This window comes from Corythoichthys intestinalis, chromosome 5 (genome assembly GCF_030265065.1).
Source record: "Corythoichthys intestinalis isolate RoL2023-P3 chromosome 5, ASM3026506v1, whole genome shotgun sequence".
In the NCBI taxonomy this organism is placed as follows: domain Eukaryota; kingdom Metazoa; phylum Chordata; class Actinopteri; order Syngnathiformes; family Syngnathidae; genus Corythoichthys; species Corythoichthys intestinalis.
In genome coordinates, this window is record NC_080399.1 from 33,250,822 (window position 1) to 33,266,317 (window position 15,496).

The 15,496-nt window shown below is 40.5% G+C and overlaps 1 protein-coding gene across 1 annotated transcript in view; it reads left to right on the forward strand.

Moving 5' to 3' along the window:
• Window positions 1–15,233, forward strand: part of zgc:101540 (hsFATP2a_ACSVL_like domain-containing protein) — a 28,656-nt gene extending 13,423 nt beyond the window's left edge. Inside the window, exons 3-10 of the mRNA XM_057837475.1 lie at window positions 1,131–1,289; window positions 3,762–3,886; window positions 3,966–4,160; window positions 4,446–4,536; window positions 9,375–9,573; window positions 9,636–9,733; window positions 13,995–14,125; window positions 14,191–15,233. Coding sequence (XP_057693458.1) covers window positions 1,131–1,289; window positions 3,762–3,886; window positions 3,966–4,160; window positions 4,446–4,536; window positions 9,375–9,573; window positions 9,636–9,733; window positions 13,995–14,125; window positions 14,191–14,367 — 1,175 coding nt within the window. The 3' untranslated portion in view covers window positions 14,368–15,233. The remainder of the gene's footprint in view (window positions 1–1,130; window positions 1,290–3,761; window positions 3,887–3,965; window positions 4,161–4,445; window positions 4,537–9,374; window positions 9,574–9,635; window positions 9,734–13,994; window positions 14,126–14,190) is intronic.
• Window positions 15,234–15,496: the final 263 nt, after the last annotated feature.

The window sequence follows — 15,496 nt, forward strand, 5'->3', positions numbered from 1 at the left end:
TATAGTAGGACCGTACCTCACGATATGATACGATTTGCGATACAAATCTCACGATAACGATGATCTGACGATATGCCGATACAACAATTATCGATATATTGGTCAGGAAATCATTCTAGGATACTCTACAAAGAACTGATAAACAGTAAAACAAGCTTCTGCTGTGAATTGGAATGAGTTCATTCGCTGCTATCCCTCCCACTTCAAACGGATTGAACGTCTATGGCCGTCAGTGGCAGCCAATGCCAGGCAATGAGGTAATTTTGGGCCATTTAAGGTCATTTACCTGTTGATTTTCAGTAACTTCCTGTTGATTTTGGGGTATTTTATGGGTCAGTCCTGTTTATTTTGAGTTACAGCACAGGAAGTGACCTGGGAATCACCAAAAATAAATAGGCAGTCACTCAAATTCAACAGGAAATGACCTTTAAATGCCTTAAAATGAACAGTAAGTGACCTGTAAATGCCCTCAAAATAATCGGACCAAATGACTGTGAACGCTCAGTTTTGAATGAACGAACGTTCCCAGTCTAAATGGATTGGGCGTCGAGCACCATCACTGGCAGCTGTAGAGTTAACTGAGACACTATTATGGTGGAAAATTTTGGTAGCAACTTGATGGTTCTTTTTTTTAAAAAAATATTGACATCTTATAAAACGATATCTCGAGTGTTGACAGGAGCATCGATAACCTTTTGGGATACAAAGTATCACGATACATCACCATTTCGATATTTTGTCACACTCCTACTGTATAGTATTTGCAATTTTTAAACAGCCTACTGGTGTTTATGAGGTTTGTATTGGTATTTCAGTGTCCAGAGAAAGTCTGCCACGTTCACGCTAATTTCTGGATTGATTTTTGTTGTCATGTGGAATTAAATGTATTTACCACAATTCCAGTGAAATTCTTATTCATTTCTGATGAAAATTTACTCTGTTACCTGTTCGGATAATAATCGTCAAAGATAATCGTTGGCGTTCCCACCCGTTTTTAAAATTTGCAATTGTCTTCAATTGCAAACGACATGGTGAGGGAAGGGCCATAATTTATCGCGTGCGAATAAAAATTAATTTATTACAGCTATGACTGCTATACATAAGTTGTATATGTTCCTTGTCCCTACTAGGTTTCCCCAAAGCAGCGATTATCACCCACGAGCGGATGTGGGCCGCATCTTTCGTCCAGTTTTTAAGCGGTGTCACACAAGACGACGTATTCTACATCAATCTGCCGCTCTACCACAGCTCAGGATTCCTCCTCGGGTTAACGGGCGCCATCGAGAGAGGTGATGACCTTTATTATTTCACCAAGAATTTGGACTATTCCAAAATTGGAGGAAATTTTACACCCAACCCTTCAAATTGTAAATTATCCATATTCAAAATAATAAAGTTTCTGAGCAGTGTTGTTTTTGGCAGCCATTTTAATTTTCGTCTTAGTCTTAGTCTTTTGGACGAAAATACTTATTAGTCTTAGTCATGTTTTAGTCATTTCAAGATATGTTCGTCTTCGTCTAGTTTTAGTCAACGAAAACTCTGACAAATTTCATCTAGTTTTAGTCGACAATTCTCAAAATGTTTTCGTCTATAAACTTCAAAAGTTTTAGTCCATAGTAAATAAATAGGTTTTTATTAATTTCGAATGAACATGACAGACGAGCACATAACTGTAGAGTCTAAAAGGATATCACCATTTTCTTGATGTTAATACACACTAAGCAGGAAAACAGCACATTATTTGCAATTAATTAAACTCTCCTGGATGCCATGAACTGTATATAAAATGTTATCCAAGAGTTTAAAAGCACACCGAGTCACCTCCCTAAATGCTAATGCTAACGCGAATGCTATGCTAACGATAAAAGTTAGGTTAGCGTGTGATGATCACTCAGCACAGACCTTTAAAGGCTAAAGCAACATTGGCATATCTGGCCAAGATAAGAAGGCAAAACTTACCAAACAACACCAGACACATGCTTCACAAAAGGAGCCTGGAATGGGCACAGCCGGTGAGTAAGCGTGTGTGGGGGGGGATGCGCAGCACGTCACATGAGTGACACGACCAAACACTTCCAGTCTTTGTCCTGGCTGCCACAACTCTGTAAACTAAGGCTGCGCGAACTTTGACAAACGGTCTGAATTATGTCTACCACTCAAGCAAAAAAAAAAAAACAACAAAACAAAACCTTGTTATGAATCTCAAAGTATTCAAGCCAACAAGTGAAGCAAAAACTAGGATATGCATTCAATTAGCGTGGTTTTGCTCCGATACGATATTTAGTATGTGGGTCCATCAACCGGTGCTATGTTATATAGCATGTGTATCCAATGACCGGGGGCAAAGATAAAGTCTTTACGCATGTACTGTGTGTATACAGTATGTGTATATATATATATATATATATATATATATATATATATATATATATATATATATATATATATATATATATATATATATATATATATATATATTAGGGCTGTCAAACGATTAAAATTTTTAATCGAGTTAATTACAGCTTAAAAATTAATTAATCGCAATTAATCCCAATTCAAACCATCTATAAAATATGCCATATTTTTATGTAAATTATTGTTGGAATGGAAAGATAAGACACAAGATGGATATATACATTCAACATACGGAACATAAGGACTGTATTTGTTTATTATAACAATAAAATCAACAAGATGGTATTAACATTATTAACATTCTGTTAAAGCGATCCATGGATAGAAAGACTTGTAGTTCTTAAAAGAAAAATGTTAGTACAAGTTATAGAAATGTCATATTAAAACCCCTCTTAATGTTTTCGTTTTAGTAAAATTTGTAAAATTTTCAATCAAAAAATAAACTAGTAGCCCGCCATTGTTGATGTCAATAATTACTTACACAATGCTCATGGGTGCTGAAGCCTATAAAATCAGTCGCACCCAAGCGCCAGCAGAGGGCGGCACAACTCCATAAAACACAATTTACAAGTGAGCGTTTCACTGTGCCGTCATTTAAATCTGTGTGAGCGGGGCATCTGCGTTAATTGCGTCGAATATTTTAACGTGGTTAATTCTAAAAATTAATTAACGCCCGTTAACGCGATAATTTTGACAGCCCTAACATATATATATATATATACATATATATACATATATATATATTAAAATCTCCATTTTCTGGGGGAAGAAAAATTTTGAACAGGAAGGCATTTAAAAAAAAAAAAAAAAATTTAAACAGCGTGGTGAGAACACTCAAGAGCAGAATTACAGACACCATGACTTTAACTTTAACTTAGTCGTTGAATGAAAATAAAATGGATGAAGAAATTAAATCGTCTTTGTGGATGCTGTCATTGCATTATTAAATGTATTAAATTATATATTTCTTTGCCAATGTGCTTATACATTGAGAAAAGTAGCCAGCCCTCACTTAAGTCATGGTGACATAAACTCATTACTAAATTTTGGCATTATTACATCGATGAAAACATCTGGAATGACAATTAAAAATAAGATGTATATTACCTTCTACAGAGGACTCGTTGCATGCCACTTAAATTTCTTTTCCTTCAGGTTCTCCAATGTGAAGCTGTATTCTGGCAATCCGAAGGGGGAGGGCATTTTGTGCTAGTCATATATTGAGCTAGTTGCAATACCTATTTTTGTCATCAATCCTGCATTGTGCACCTTTAAACATGGGGTGCTCAAACAATCCTTGGCAATCCCTCTATGATTTTGTGGTTCAATCATGTTGTTGGCTACAGGTATATCTGTAGTGTTGAAGAGGAAGTTCTCTGCTTCTCAGTTCTGGGATGACTGCAGGGAGCACAACGTGACCGTTATGCAGTACATTGGTGAAACCATGCGTTATCTATGCAACACACCCAAAGTAAGAGCCGATCCGCCATCCTTTCTCGTCTCGACGCGTTGATGATCATCATCATTGACGTGTGTTGCGACCTCTGCAGAAGGAGAATGAGAAGGATCACAACGTGAGGATCGCCATTGGCAATGGCATTCGGGCAGACATCTGGTCGGAGTTTCTGAGGCGCTTTGGTGATATTAAAGTAAAGGAGCTATACGCGGCGACAGAAGGAAACATCGGTTTTATTAACTACACGTCCAAGGTCGGCGCTGTTGGACGGGGCAATTTTTTCCACAGGGTTGGTACAATGCCTTATCTGCTATGATATACTGTACCAAAATGCTGTGGTTAAAAATGAACTCAACAAGGGAGACGAAATATTACATCTACTGTACAGATGGACTTCACTGAGGCATGTATTGGGGAGTATCAATCTACCTTTTCATTTTTTTGGCTGCCGTCCAGTCAGTTTTGACCCTCCCAGTTCAAAATGGATTGGACATCTTTCGCAGTCAATAGCACTGAAACGTGTTTTCTCACTGCCAGCCCTCTCAGTTTAAATATTGTAATCCTCTCCCTGCAGTTAATCTTTCCACATCGATTGATCAAATTTGACATCGAGAAGGAAGAGCCGGTCCGAAACTCGCAGGGTCTTTGCATCGAGGCGGCCAGAGGTGAGATAGAGACGCTTTTTAGAAAAAAACTAGTCTGGGCAAGTTAAATCTGAGTTTACTCACAAATTGATCTCTGTCATTAGCTATTTTAATCACACATGCAAAACAGTTATTTTCTTTCTTCTCCAATTGAGTTTGACTCCAAACAGTTCCAATAGAGAAGAGCCTCATTACATTTCTTCAGAATCCTAACCATTAAAGTTGTGTTCTAAACATGCAGGAATGTGAAAAGCTTCTTTCCTGGTCCCTATCATGTTATATAGAAAAAGAGCTTCATAAAGCAGAAAATATTTAAACACACACACACACAAAATGCAATTAATGGAGTAATTGCGTGGGGTGGGGATGCTGTTTTATGAAACTTCCAGGTTCGCGGTGAATCAGTAACAGGCACACTTTTGCTCATTAGACAATGTTTATTGATTAGAAAATGCAGAATAAATGAGATTTATTGATTACAATCCCACAAGAGCAAGCAAACAACTATCAACAAATGTCAACGATGACGCTAGACTTGAGCTTGTCAACCTCAGAATCCCCGCGTTACCGTTACAGCAAAACAAAATGTCCCTTTAGCAATGATAATCGCTTACTGTGACAAGTGAGTGGGAAGCCAGCAACACTCCAGTAAAGCAGCAAAGGGACAAAGCCAGGCGATCCGTACGTGACCCGTTGGCAGACCTCACGGGTCGCCCGGAAATGTCCGGTTTTGTAAGGACGCACCCCTCGGAGGCGGAGAGGCCAACTTCCGCCCCCGAGCGGTGCGGCCCCGTCCAATCACAAACATTTAAGCTACTTTGGTTCAGCCCCCTTGAAAAAGGGCTTTTCACATGGGACAAATGAGCTGTGCTGCAACAGATGCCAACAAATGGTAAATATTATGGGTGCAAAACAAGTTATCTCTATGGGACCCAGGTGCGTAACTATAGGACCCAGGTGTGTAGTAAAACAATACTATGGTGCAAAACAACTTATCTCGTGAGATTCTCAAGCGCGTCTCCTAACTATGGGAACAAGGTGAAAAACAATTGTTGTTACAATCTATGTCACAGAAGCAATCATACATCACAAAATCATAATGTAATATTTTCCCACATCAGATGCTTTGCTCTGTTGGTCATAACGTTTTCCTGATTTCCAATCTGCCATCGGAACAGAATTGTCTGATATCTAACCATCTTTGGAATTGACAGATATAGCCATCATTGGACTTGACGAGTACATACGTCTTGGGAATTGACAGATATAGCCTTCACTGTAATAGATGGATATTTCAGTCTGTGGAATTGACAAATATAGTTGACATTAGAATTGACTGATATTTCTGTCTTTGGAATTGACAAATATTGCCATCTTTGAAATGGATGGTTATAGCCATCGTTTGAATTGACAGATATAGCAGTCTTGTAGTTGACCGACAGAGCTGTCATATGAATTAACGCATTTATCTGACATAGGAATTGACGGACATATCCACCATTGGTATTGACATTTATTTCCCACATTGGAATTGAAAGGTATGACCCTCTTTGGAACTGACAGATATCGATGTCTTTAGAATTGACGGATCTGCACAATATTGTAATTGAAGGAAATAGCCGTCAATGGAATTGATGGATCCAGCCATCTTTGGAATTGTCTGACATAGCCGTTGTTGGAATTGAGGAATATTTCTCTCATTGGAATTGACGGACATAGCCATCGTTGAAATTGATGGATATGGCCTTCTTTGGAATTGATGGATAAATCTTTCATTTATTATTTCCACCATTGGACTATAGACCCTACCCACCGACGTCACAAAATCACGTGATCGCTGTATTGTCCGCCCCCTTGTCCATCATTTTGTGTCTGTATTATCAATGGTCTCAATTGATCGAGCAACTTATAATGCATTTCATGGAAGACCCGGTGCTTTTGGATGCCGTAAACTCACTTGATGCGTTGCATAAAAGGCGTTATGTGGAAAAGCTTCAGTTTATCCATTCGCCAGATCCATATTTGATGCCTAAATCGATGTTTTTCGACCCGCTGTCTCCGCCGTATTTGCCTGACATCTGCTAGCTACCCTGATATGTACAACTATCTTGTCCACACAAAATCAACCTATTCTCACAAAAGGTTGAAAAACTTTAAGAGCTTGGAGGCTTATAAATACTTCGTTGCTGGTTGAGTGAAACAGGTCCTCGTCCACGAAAATTCGGCAGGAATCTATCTTGTGCTTGGAAAGGTGAGTTACGAAATTTTCAATTCAAAATCTTTTGTTCTTGCTAACATCCACTGTCAAGTCTAATGTATTTCATGTCATTTGTCAATGGAGCTAGGGCTTTTAATGTTTATATGGTTTAGCGATAGCACTCTCACTACATACATACGTGTATGTTGTCGGCGATTAGCCTAGCAATGACTACTACATAATCTGTGGTAATCGTTTGGAGCCCAGTTTTCTCGTCGAATTGCAGCAGCACATCTCGCTCTCTCCTCTCCGGGTCTCTCGGAATCCGGTAGAACTTCAAGTCTCTCCGTCTATCTTCTCTGTTATTGCAACCGACCGCCACACACGCCTTCACCATTTTGATTATTAATGTTAACGAGCAGAAAAACACGCCGCAAATAGGAGGAATGTACGTAGCCGTAACAGGTAAACACGATGTGTTGACGGACAATTGGGCGGTACCAGTCAGGAGGACGGAGTTGTGACGTCACGTGGGTAGGGTCTATAGAAGTAATTGGATATGACTGATACTGACTAACCCTAATCGTTAAAGCGGAAGTTCAGAATTTTTGACATTAGGCTTAATCTTTGAGTTAGCGGGGGTTTAATTAGTCAGTGGAGTTGATTTTACAAAAAATTCCGTGCAGTTTGTCCCCTCATCCCATCCCTGAAGGCCAGTTGATGGGAGCGCGGATGGCCTGGGGGACCACCCTCGATACCGAGGGATGACGGTGGCCCCCTTTCTGGGCTGCAGGAGGAGAGATGGGTTGCGCTGGCTCGCCTCCCCCCGATTGGCTGGGAAAGGGCTGCGACCCTGGGGCGGCCCCCGCCAGCATTTCCTCTCGTCTGCAGGATTATCACTTGTCTGATGGGATTCACGCATGACTAGGTGCAATTAGAAACACTCAAGTAGTAAAACTCGGTGTCAGGATGAGCGATCAGATAGCATTGAATAGGATACCAGCATACTCAGACTTACAGGGGATTCATACAAATACTGAGTTCTACACCTCACATGGCTGATTTGTGTACACTCCACCCCTCCCAATCACTTATCTTTCTGACTCTCCCCCTCTCTTCTTTTTTCCTTGGTGTCAACTGAAAATGCAACATATTCATAGTTAGTGTAGCCGTTTAATGTATTTCTTGTTGTTGTTTCTTCTGTCTCTCTCTCCTTCTTTTCTGCTAATTCCAATTCCTTCCTGTTCACTGCTTTGTACTAATAAACAAGGCATGTTGAAAGATCACAATTGGAATATTTCATACTCCCATGTGATACATTCAAACTCTTCAGACCAATCGGACACTCAGATTTCCATTCTCTGTGTTAAACAGCCGAGCAGGACAGGTTTAAAAAAAAAAAAAAATGCAGATCATTGTTCCAAATATCCATGCGCCCAAAACATTGTCACACCAAACTGCCATAATTCAGACACATACTTACAGGGTGTAAAACCAGCCTCACCCAAGGACGGTACACTTGGCGCCACAACCAGGTCTTGAAGAGCATTGCTTTTACTCTGGAGGGAAAGCAACTTAACAACAACGCCCTACCAAGACATCTAATAACTCTTGGGGACCTGCCTTTGTTTGTGAATTGGCCACAGCTGCCATGAGGTCTACTACACCAATCAGAGATCGCCACTACCACGTTGAGGCCTGACCTGATGCTTTGGTCCCCCTCCTTAAAAAAGGTATACAGTATATCATCGAACTCACTGTACCATGGGAGGATTCCATAGAGGAGGCATATGAGCACCTGCGATATTCCTGAAGCTCGACTGCGTGGCTGGAACGCTGAAGTCCGCCCAGTGGAAGTTGGGTGCAGAGGCTTTGTGGAAACATCTTACACAAAGCTCCTGAGGGACTTTGGAATCAGGGGCCAGAGTCAGCGCACAGCCATCAAAGTAGTGTGTCAGGAGGTATGCGGTCAGCCTTCGCCTGGCTCAGGGAACTGGACACCTCTGCCATGTATAGTCCCCCTGAGTTTTTTTTTTGTGCCGCGTAGCACCAAGGCGACTGCCTTGGCTAATTGGGTTTGGGACGCAAGCTCAGGCCTGATCATCCTGCAGCTGGCCGCCTCTGGAGAGGGTGTATAGTGTCAAAGGCCGAAACACCCCATGACCCAGTGGAACACTACTGATGGTGCGTACCCACAAATTAATTCCCCCATATTTACCACCAACATTCATCGAGAAGTCTTTTGCATGTGCCCGCACAGGAATTTTAACATCCGAGTCTGTTTTCTGTAAACTAAAGATAGTGAAATACGCCCCTCCCCCCCCAAAAAAGAAACCATTTAAAGCCGAATACTGTGGAAAAGCTATTATTTCTAAGTAAATATGAATAACAAATTGTCCTTATTGCATTAGTTGCATTTTTTCATTTAGTAACACAAGTACATTCATTTCATTTTCTTAAACAAATAGCCATAGAATTTTCAACACTGTTGACCTCTTGTGTTTCAAGACCACTAGTTGGCGCCTTGAAGCTTTCAACCATGTGCACAACAGTTGGCTGCAAAGCTTCATTGCTTCAAGGAGCTTCATTGCTTCAAGGAGCTTCATTTGGACATCACTAGTGCGTATACATTTTTTTTTTATGTTGTGCGTCCTTCGGGCAGGTGAGACGGGCCTCCTAGTGGGCAAGGTGACTCAGCGCTCGCCCTTCGTGGGCTATGCCGGCAACGATCAGCAGACTGAGAAGAAACGACTCCGCGATGTGCTGAGAAAAGGCGACTTGTACTTCAACACGGGAGATTTGCTTCGTTTCGACCACGACAACTTTGTGTACTTCCAGGATCGAGTTGGCGACACTTTCAGGTGATCCAATGATCTATGATTGAAGTGGACCTTCAACCTAACTTGCTCTTTCCTTTATGCAGATGGAAGGGAGAGAATGTGGCAACATCAGAGGTAGCAGACATCCTCACCATGATACCTTGCATTTTAGAAGCAAATGTTTACGGCGTGAAAGTGGAAGGTATAGCATCAATTATTTGGGCTGCTACAAAAGATTATTTGTATAGTCAGTTAATCCTAGATTATTTTTGCAATTTAATCAGTTCAAATATGCATCACATCATTTACTCTTTATATTACATAAATGAGGGAATATTTACTTTTTTTTTTTTTTCAGGTCAACAACATCTCCAAATGATCGTCAGAATACTTTAATAACACGATGTAACACATATTTTGTTCCCAGGTTCTAAGTGGTATTTTTAGTTTGTTTCGTCGCATTGACATATAAGGCAAGGCAAGGGAAATTTATTTATATAGCACAATTCAAAGTGCTTTACATCACATGAAGATAAAAAAAAAATCACATTTAAATCAATACAGCGTAAAAACCAAGACAATCAAAATAGGAAATAAAATTATACATAAAAATCGCATTTAATCACAAATAGAATAAAAATAAATAAAAAAACAAAAACTACTACTAATAATAACTGAAATCAGCAATGGAGATAAGCACAAGAGGAATAGAAAGCAAATAGATTGAAATATATAGACAGTTATGGTTATGCAGTGCTAAACAAAAGCGTATTTGTTTCCCAGTTGTTCACGTCAAGGGTTCAATCCTGGGCTCCGGCTTTCCTGTGTGGAGTTTGTATGTTCTCCCCGTGCCTGCATGGGTTTTATCTGGGGTGTCCGGGGACTTCCTCCCACATCCCAAAAACATGCGTGGTAGGCTGATTGAACACTCTAAATCAGGGGTCCTCAACCTTTTTGCACTACGGACCGGTGTGATTTGGGTCTTTTTTTCACGGACCGGTGTTTTGACAAATTTTGCAACCGATCAAAAACTGCAACTATGCGGTTCTGCGCATGCGCGGAACATTACAAACACTACAAACTTTCTTTAAAGAAAGGAATATTAACTTACGTTTGATCGTGAATGGACAAAAGTTCTCCTCAAACCCATCCTGCCATGTTAGCTGCACACCGCTCTCTCACCGTTAACGCCTTCGCAGTCTCGTTAAGCATTAATTAAGAAGCCCGCTTCACAAAGATGCGATGTTGGAAATTGTAGCAAGGTTTTCATTGTTCTTGTAGCGCTGTCAGGATATTCCGGAATGACTTTAATTGTCTCAAATGTATGTTTAAGGTCGCCGTCATATGCGATCTCTACAAGCTGATCCTCCTGTTGCACAGACATGCTCAAATCACTCGGTTTATTCACAAACGGGTCACGAATCCGCTCCTTCGCAGTTCGTGGGTCTTCGAGGTTGCAGGCTCATCTTCTGGCTCGTCAGGTGCCCTTTTTCGCCATAAAAAATATCACCAATGTGCTGCGCCTGTGGCTTAGTCATACGTTATTATGGAGGACAAGCGCACATAGATATATTATATGTACCAAACAAGATGTACTGCTTGCAGTCCAATCAATGGATTTCTATGACAACATTCTTATCTATACTGTATAGTATTATATCTATCGTAGACAGGGATATCGTGTTAGGCAGGGGCACAGGCCAAAGTTATTTCAGCCAGAATGCGGTTGTTAATAAAATATATCTGTGTGGCCTGGTAGCAAATGCGCCACGGACCGGTACAGGTCCGCGGCGCGGCGGATGGGGACCCCTGCTCTAAATTGTCCGTAGGTATGAGTGTGTGCGCGAATGGTTGTATGTCGCATTGTGCCCTGCAATTGGCTGGCAACCAATTCAGGGTGTACCCTGCCTACTGCCCGTAGTTAGCTGGGATAGGCTCCAGCACCCCTGCGACCTTCGTGAGGAAAAAGCAGCATAACGCCCTCCCGCGAAAATCCAAAATCCGCAGAGCTTTTTTCCATTAATTTTTTTTTTTGTATTTATTCAAGATTTAACAACATTGGAATGAGATACATATAAGACATGTTTTTTTCCAAATAGCAAAAAACAAACCAAAATAAACAAAAAATAACCCTTATATGTACAGTGGGGCAAATAAGTATTTAGTCAACCACCAATTGTGCAAGTTCTCCTACTTGAAAAGATTAGAGAGGCCTGTAATTGTCAACATGGGTAAACCTCAACCATGAGAGACAGAATGTGGAAAAAAAAAAAAACTGAAAATCACATTGTTTGATTTTTAAAGAATTTATTTCCAAATTAGAGTGGAAAATAAGTATTTAGGCACCTACAAACAAGTAAGATTTCTGGCTGTCAAAGAGGTCTAACTTCTAACGAGGTCTAACGAGGCTCCACTCGTTACCTGTATTAATGGCACCTGTTTTAACTCATTATCGGTATAAAAGACACCTGTCCACAACTTCTGTCAGTCAGTCACACTCCAAACTCCACTATGGCCAAGACCAAAGAGCTGTCGAAGGACACCAGAGATAAAATTGTAGACCTGCACCAGGCTGGGAAGACTGAATCTGCAATAGGTAAAACGCTTGGTGTAAAGAAATCAACTGTGGGAGCAATTGTTAGAAAATGGAAGACATACAAGACCACTGATAATCTCCCTCGATCTGGTGCTCCATGCAAGATCTCACCCCGTGGCGTCAAAATGATAACAAGAACGATGAGCAAAAATCCCAGAACCACACGGGGGAACCTAGTGAATGAATGAGAGCTGGGACCACAGTAACAAAGGCTACTATCAGTAACACAATGCGCCGCCAGGGACTCAAATCCTGCACTGCCAGATGTGTCCCCCTGCTGAAGAAAGTACACGTCCAGACCCATCTGCGGTTCGCTAGAGAGCATTTGGATGATCCAGAAGAGGACTGAGAGAATGAGTTATGGACAGATGAAACCAAAATAGAACTTTTTGGTAGAAACACAGGTTCTCGTGTTTGGAGGAGAAAGAATACTGAATGCATCCGAAGAACACCATACCCACTGTGAAGCATAGGGGTGAAAACATCATGCTTTGGGGCTGTTTTTCTGCAAAGGGACCAGGACGACTGATCTGTGTAAAGGAAAGAATGAATGGGGCCATGTATCGAGAGATTTTGAGTGAAAATCTCCTTCCATCAGCAAGGGCATTGAAGACGAGACGTGGCTGGGTCTTTCAGCATGACAATGATCCCAAACACACAGCCAGGGCAACAAAGGAGTGGCTTCGTAGGAAGCATTTCAAGGTCCTGGAGTGGCCTAGCCAGTCTCCAGATCTCAACCCCATAGAAAATCTGTGGAGGGAGTTGAAAGTCCATGTTGCCCAACGACAGCCCCAAAACATCAATGCTCTAGAGGAGATCTGCCTGGAGGAATGGGCCAAAATACCAGCAACAGTGTGTGAAAAGCTTGTGAAGAGTTACAGAAAACGTTTGGCGTCCGTTATTGCCAACAAAGGGTACATAACAAAGTATTGAGATGAACTTTTGGTATTGACCAAATACTTATTTTCCACCATGATTTGCAAATAAATTCTTTAAAAATCAAACAATGTGATTTTCAGTTTTTTTTCCCACATTCTGTCTCTCATGGTTGAGGTTTACTCATGTTGACAATTACAGGCCTCTCTAATATTTTCAAGTGGAAGAACTTGCACAATTAGTGGTTGACTAAATATTTGTTTGCCCCACTGTATGTATATATTTTTTTAAATAAATGATTTAAATTATATATGAAAGAAAACAATGATTTGTACATGTATACATTTATCTTAACATTGTTAAATAAAATACTGTATTTATTTTTTTGATTGAAAAAAATCCGTGATTGACCGAGAGCGCAAAGTTTGAAGCACGATGTACATTTTCTTCCTAATTTTATACAGTTAGTTTGATTTTAAACACGAAGAAATCACATTAACAAATATTTTCGGCTTAACTTGGACGTAAAATCGGAAATTTGAAATATAGCCTCTAATTTTAGCAAAACCAAGCTTTTCTCTTATTAGTGCCACTTTTTCATTTAGTTAGAAGCCAAGCGGGGGTGCGCAGATCCAGGGGACCACCCTGGATCTTGGGGGGATGGCGGCTGTCCCCTTGCTGGAGCTGCGGGAGGAGGGATGGGCTGGGGAGGGGCCGTGGCCCTGGAACGGCCCCCGAGCAGCATTTCCACATGTCTGCAGGACTATCACACGTCTGATGGGATTCATGTATGACTAGGTGCAATTGGAAAGCGTTTGAACAGAAAATAAAAAGTATAAACCCAAGCAACACAAATAAAATTATTTCAAGCCAGGAACAATTTTAAAAAATCTGCAACACGGTGTAATGTAATAGTCAATTTGTTGTCAATTACGTATTTCTTGTATCCCTATGATGTGTGATGGATGCGACTGATTCTAAGTTGCGATAGGTAACGAGGGACGGGCTGGCATGGCGGCCATTACCTTGAAAGAGGGACAAGACTTGGACTGTGCTGACGCCTACGAGCACGTGTTCAACTACCTGCCGGCCTATGCGCGGCCACGCTTTATCAGAATCCAGGTAAGGCTGACCACAAACAAATTGTCTCCAAGACCTGTCTGAAAGTCCTACAATGTGTTTTTCAGCCCTGCTTGGAGATGACAGGCACGTTCAAGATGAAAAAAACTAAGCTGGTGAATGAAGGCTTTAACCCGGCCTTGGTCAGAGATCCGTTATACTACCTCGACGTAGCCAAACGCACCTTTGCTCCAATGACGGAGGAGGCGTACGCTGCTATAACCTGTGGAGCTATTAAAGTCTAACTCGGTAGCGGTGAAGCATTAAAGAGCAAAGTCGCTGCTTCAAACAACTCATCTGAGGGATGGACCACCATTCCATTACAAGGCACATTTCGCATTTCAAACAATACTGAAATATTGTATTCAAATTTCTTTTGGAAAAAATACAATATATATTTTTATAAAGTATTTTTGAGGGTTAATAAACAAAAGTGACCTTTGGTTAACATATAAAGGATTGTTCTTCAATCTGGTGTGAGTTATCATCAAACTACCTTTGAACCGATGTAATGGGCAAGTGAGCTATATCAGGCAACGGGCGTGACAGTGTTTGATCTAATCGCAGGTTAAGAATGTGGCGGACACTTTGTGACAACGATACCAGTTGTGGGGTTGGTTGTCATTTGATATTTAGATGTGATTTTCTTTGAAAATTATGACAATCATCTGAATGTTTTTTTTTAAAGAATTATTATCTTAATAAGAACAATATATTGTTGTTACCATTAAATTTGAGCATGTTTACAATGTTGCTTCAACAGAACTGAACACATCCATTTATCAGGTTATTTGGTTGCTGATTTAAATATGACTTATGTATCCTGTTTTGATTTATATGTCTTAGTTGACTTTTTTGTTTTTGTCTCTTGCTGATTTGAATGTAAAGCACTTTGAATGACCTTGTTTTGAAATACATTTGCCTTACCTTGCCCACAAACAAGAATTAAAGAACACTACACAGCACACTGTTGTGTTTTACAGCCTTGAATGATTTCGTCTTTTTTTTTTTTTTTTTTTAATTCTGATTCTGCAGTGTACACAACTGAGAGCTGTTGGAAACAATTTCACTCTGCCCTGTACTTTCACAATAAATATCCTTTTGAACTGTTGGTGTGACAACCATCCCTATCCAAATTGTGACAATCCACCCCAATCAGTGCCGATCGCTTTAAAGCCGTAAGGGAAGAGGCTTCCCCTGAAATTTCAAAAAAGCTGTGACAAAATGTGTACAACCCCTAGCAAAAAGTATGGAATCACCAGTCTCGGATGAGCACTCACTCAGACATTTAATTATGTAGAACAAACTCAGATTAAAAAGCTTGAAAAAACGTTGAATTAGTTCAAAAGTGCAACTCTTTAGCATTCAGAAACA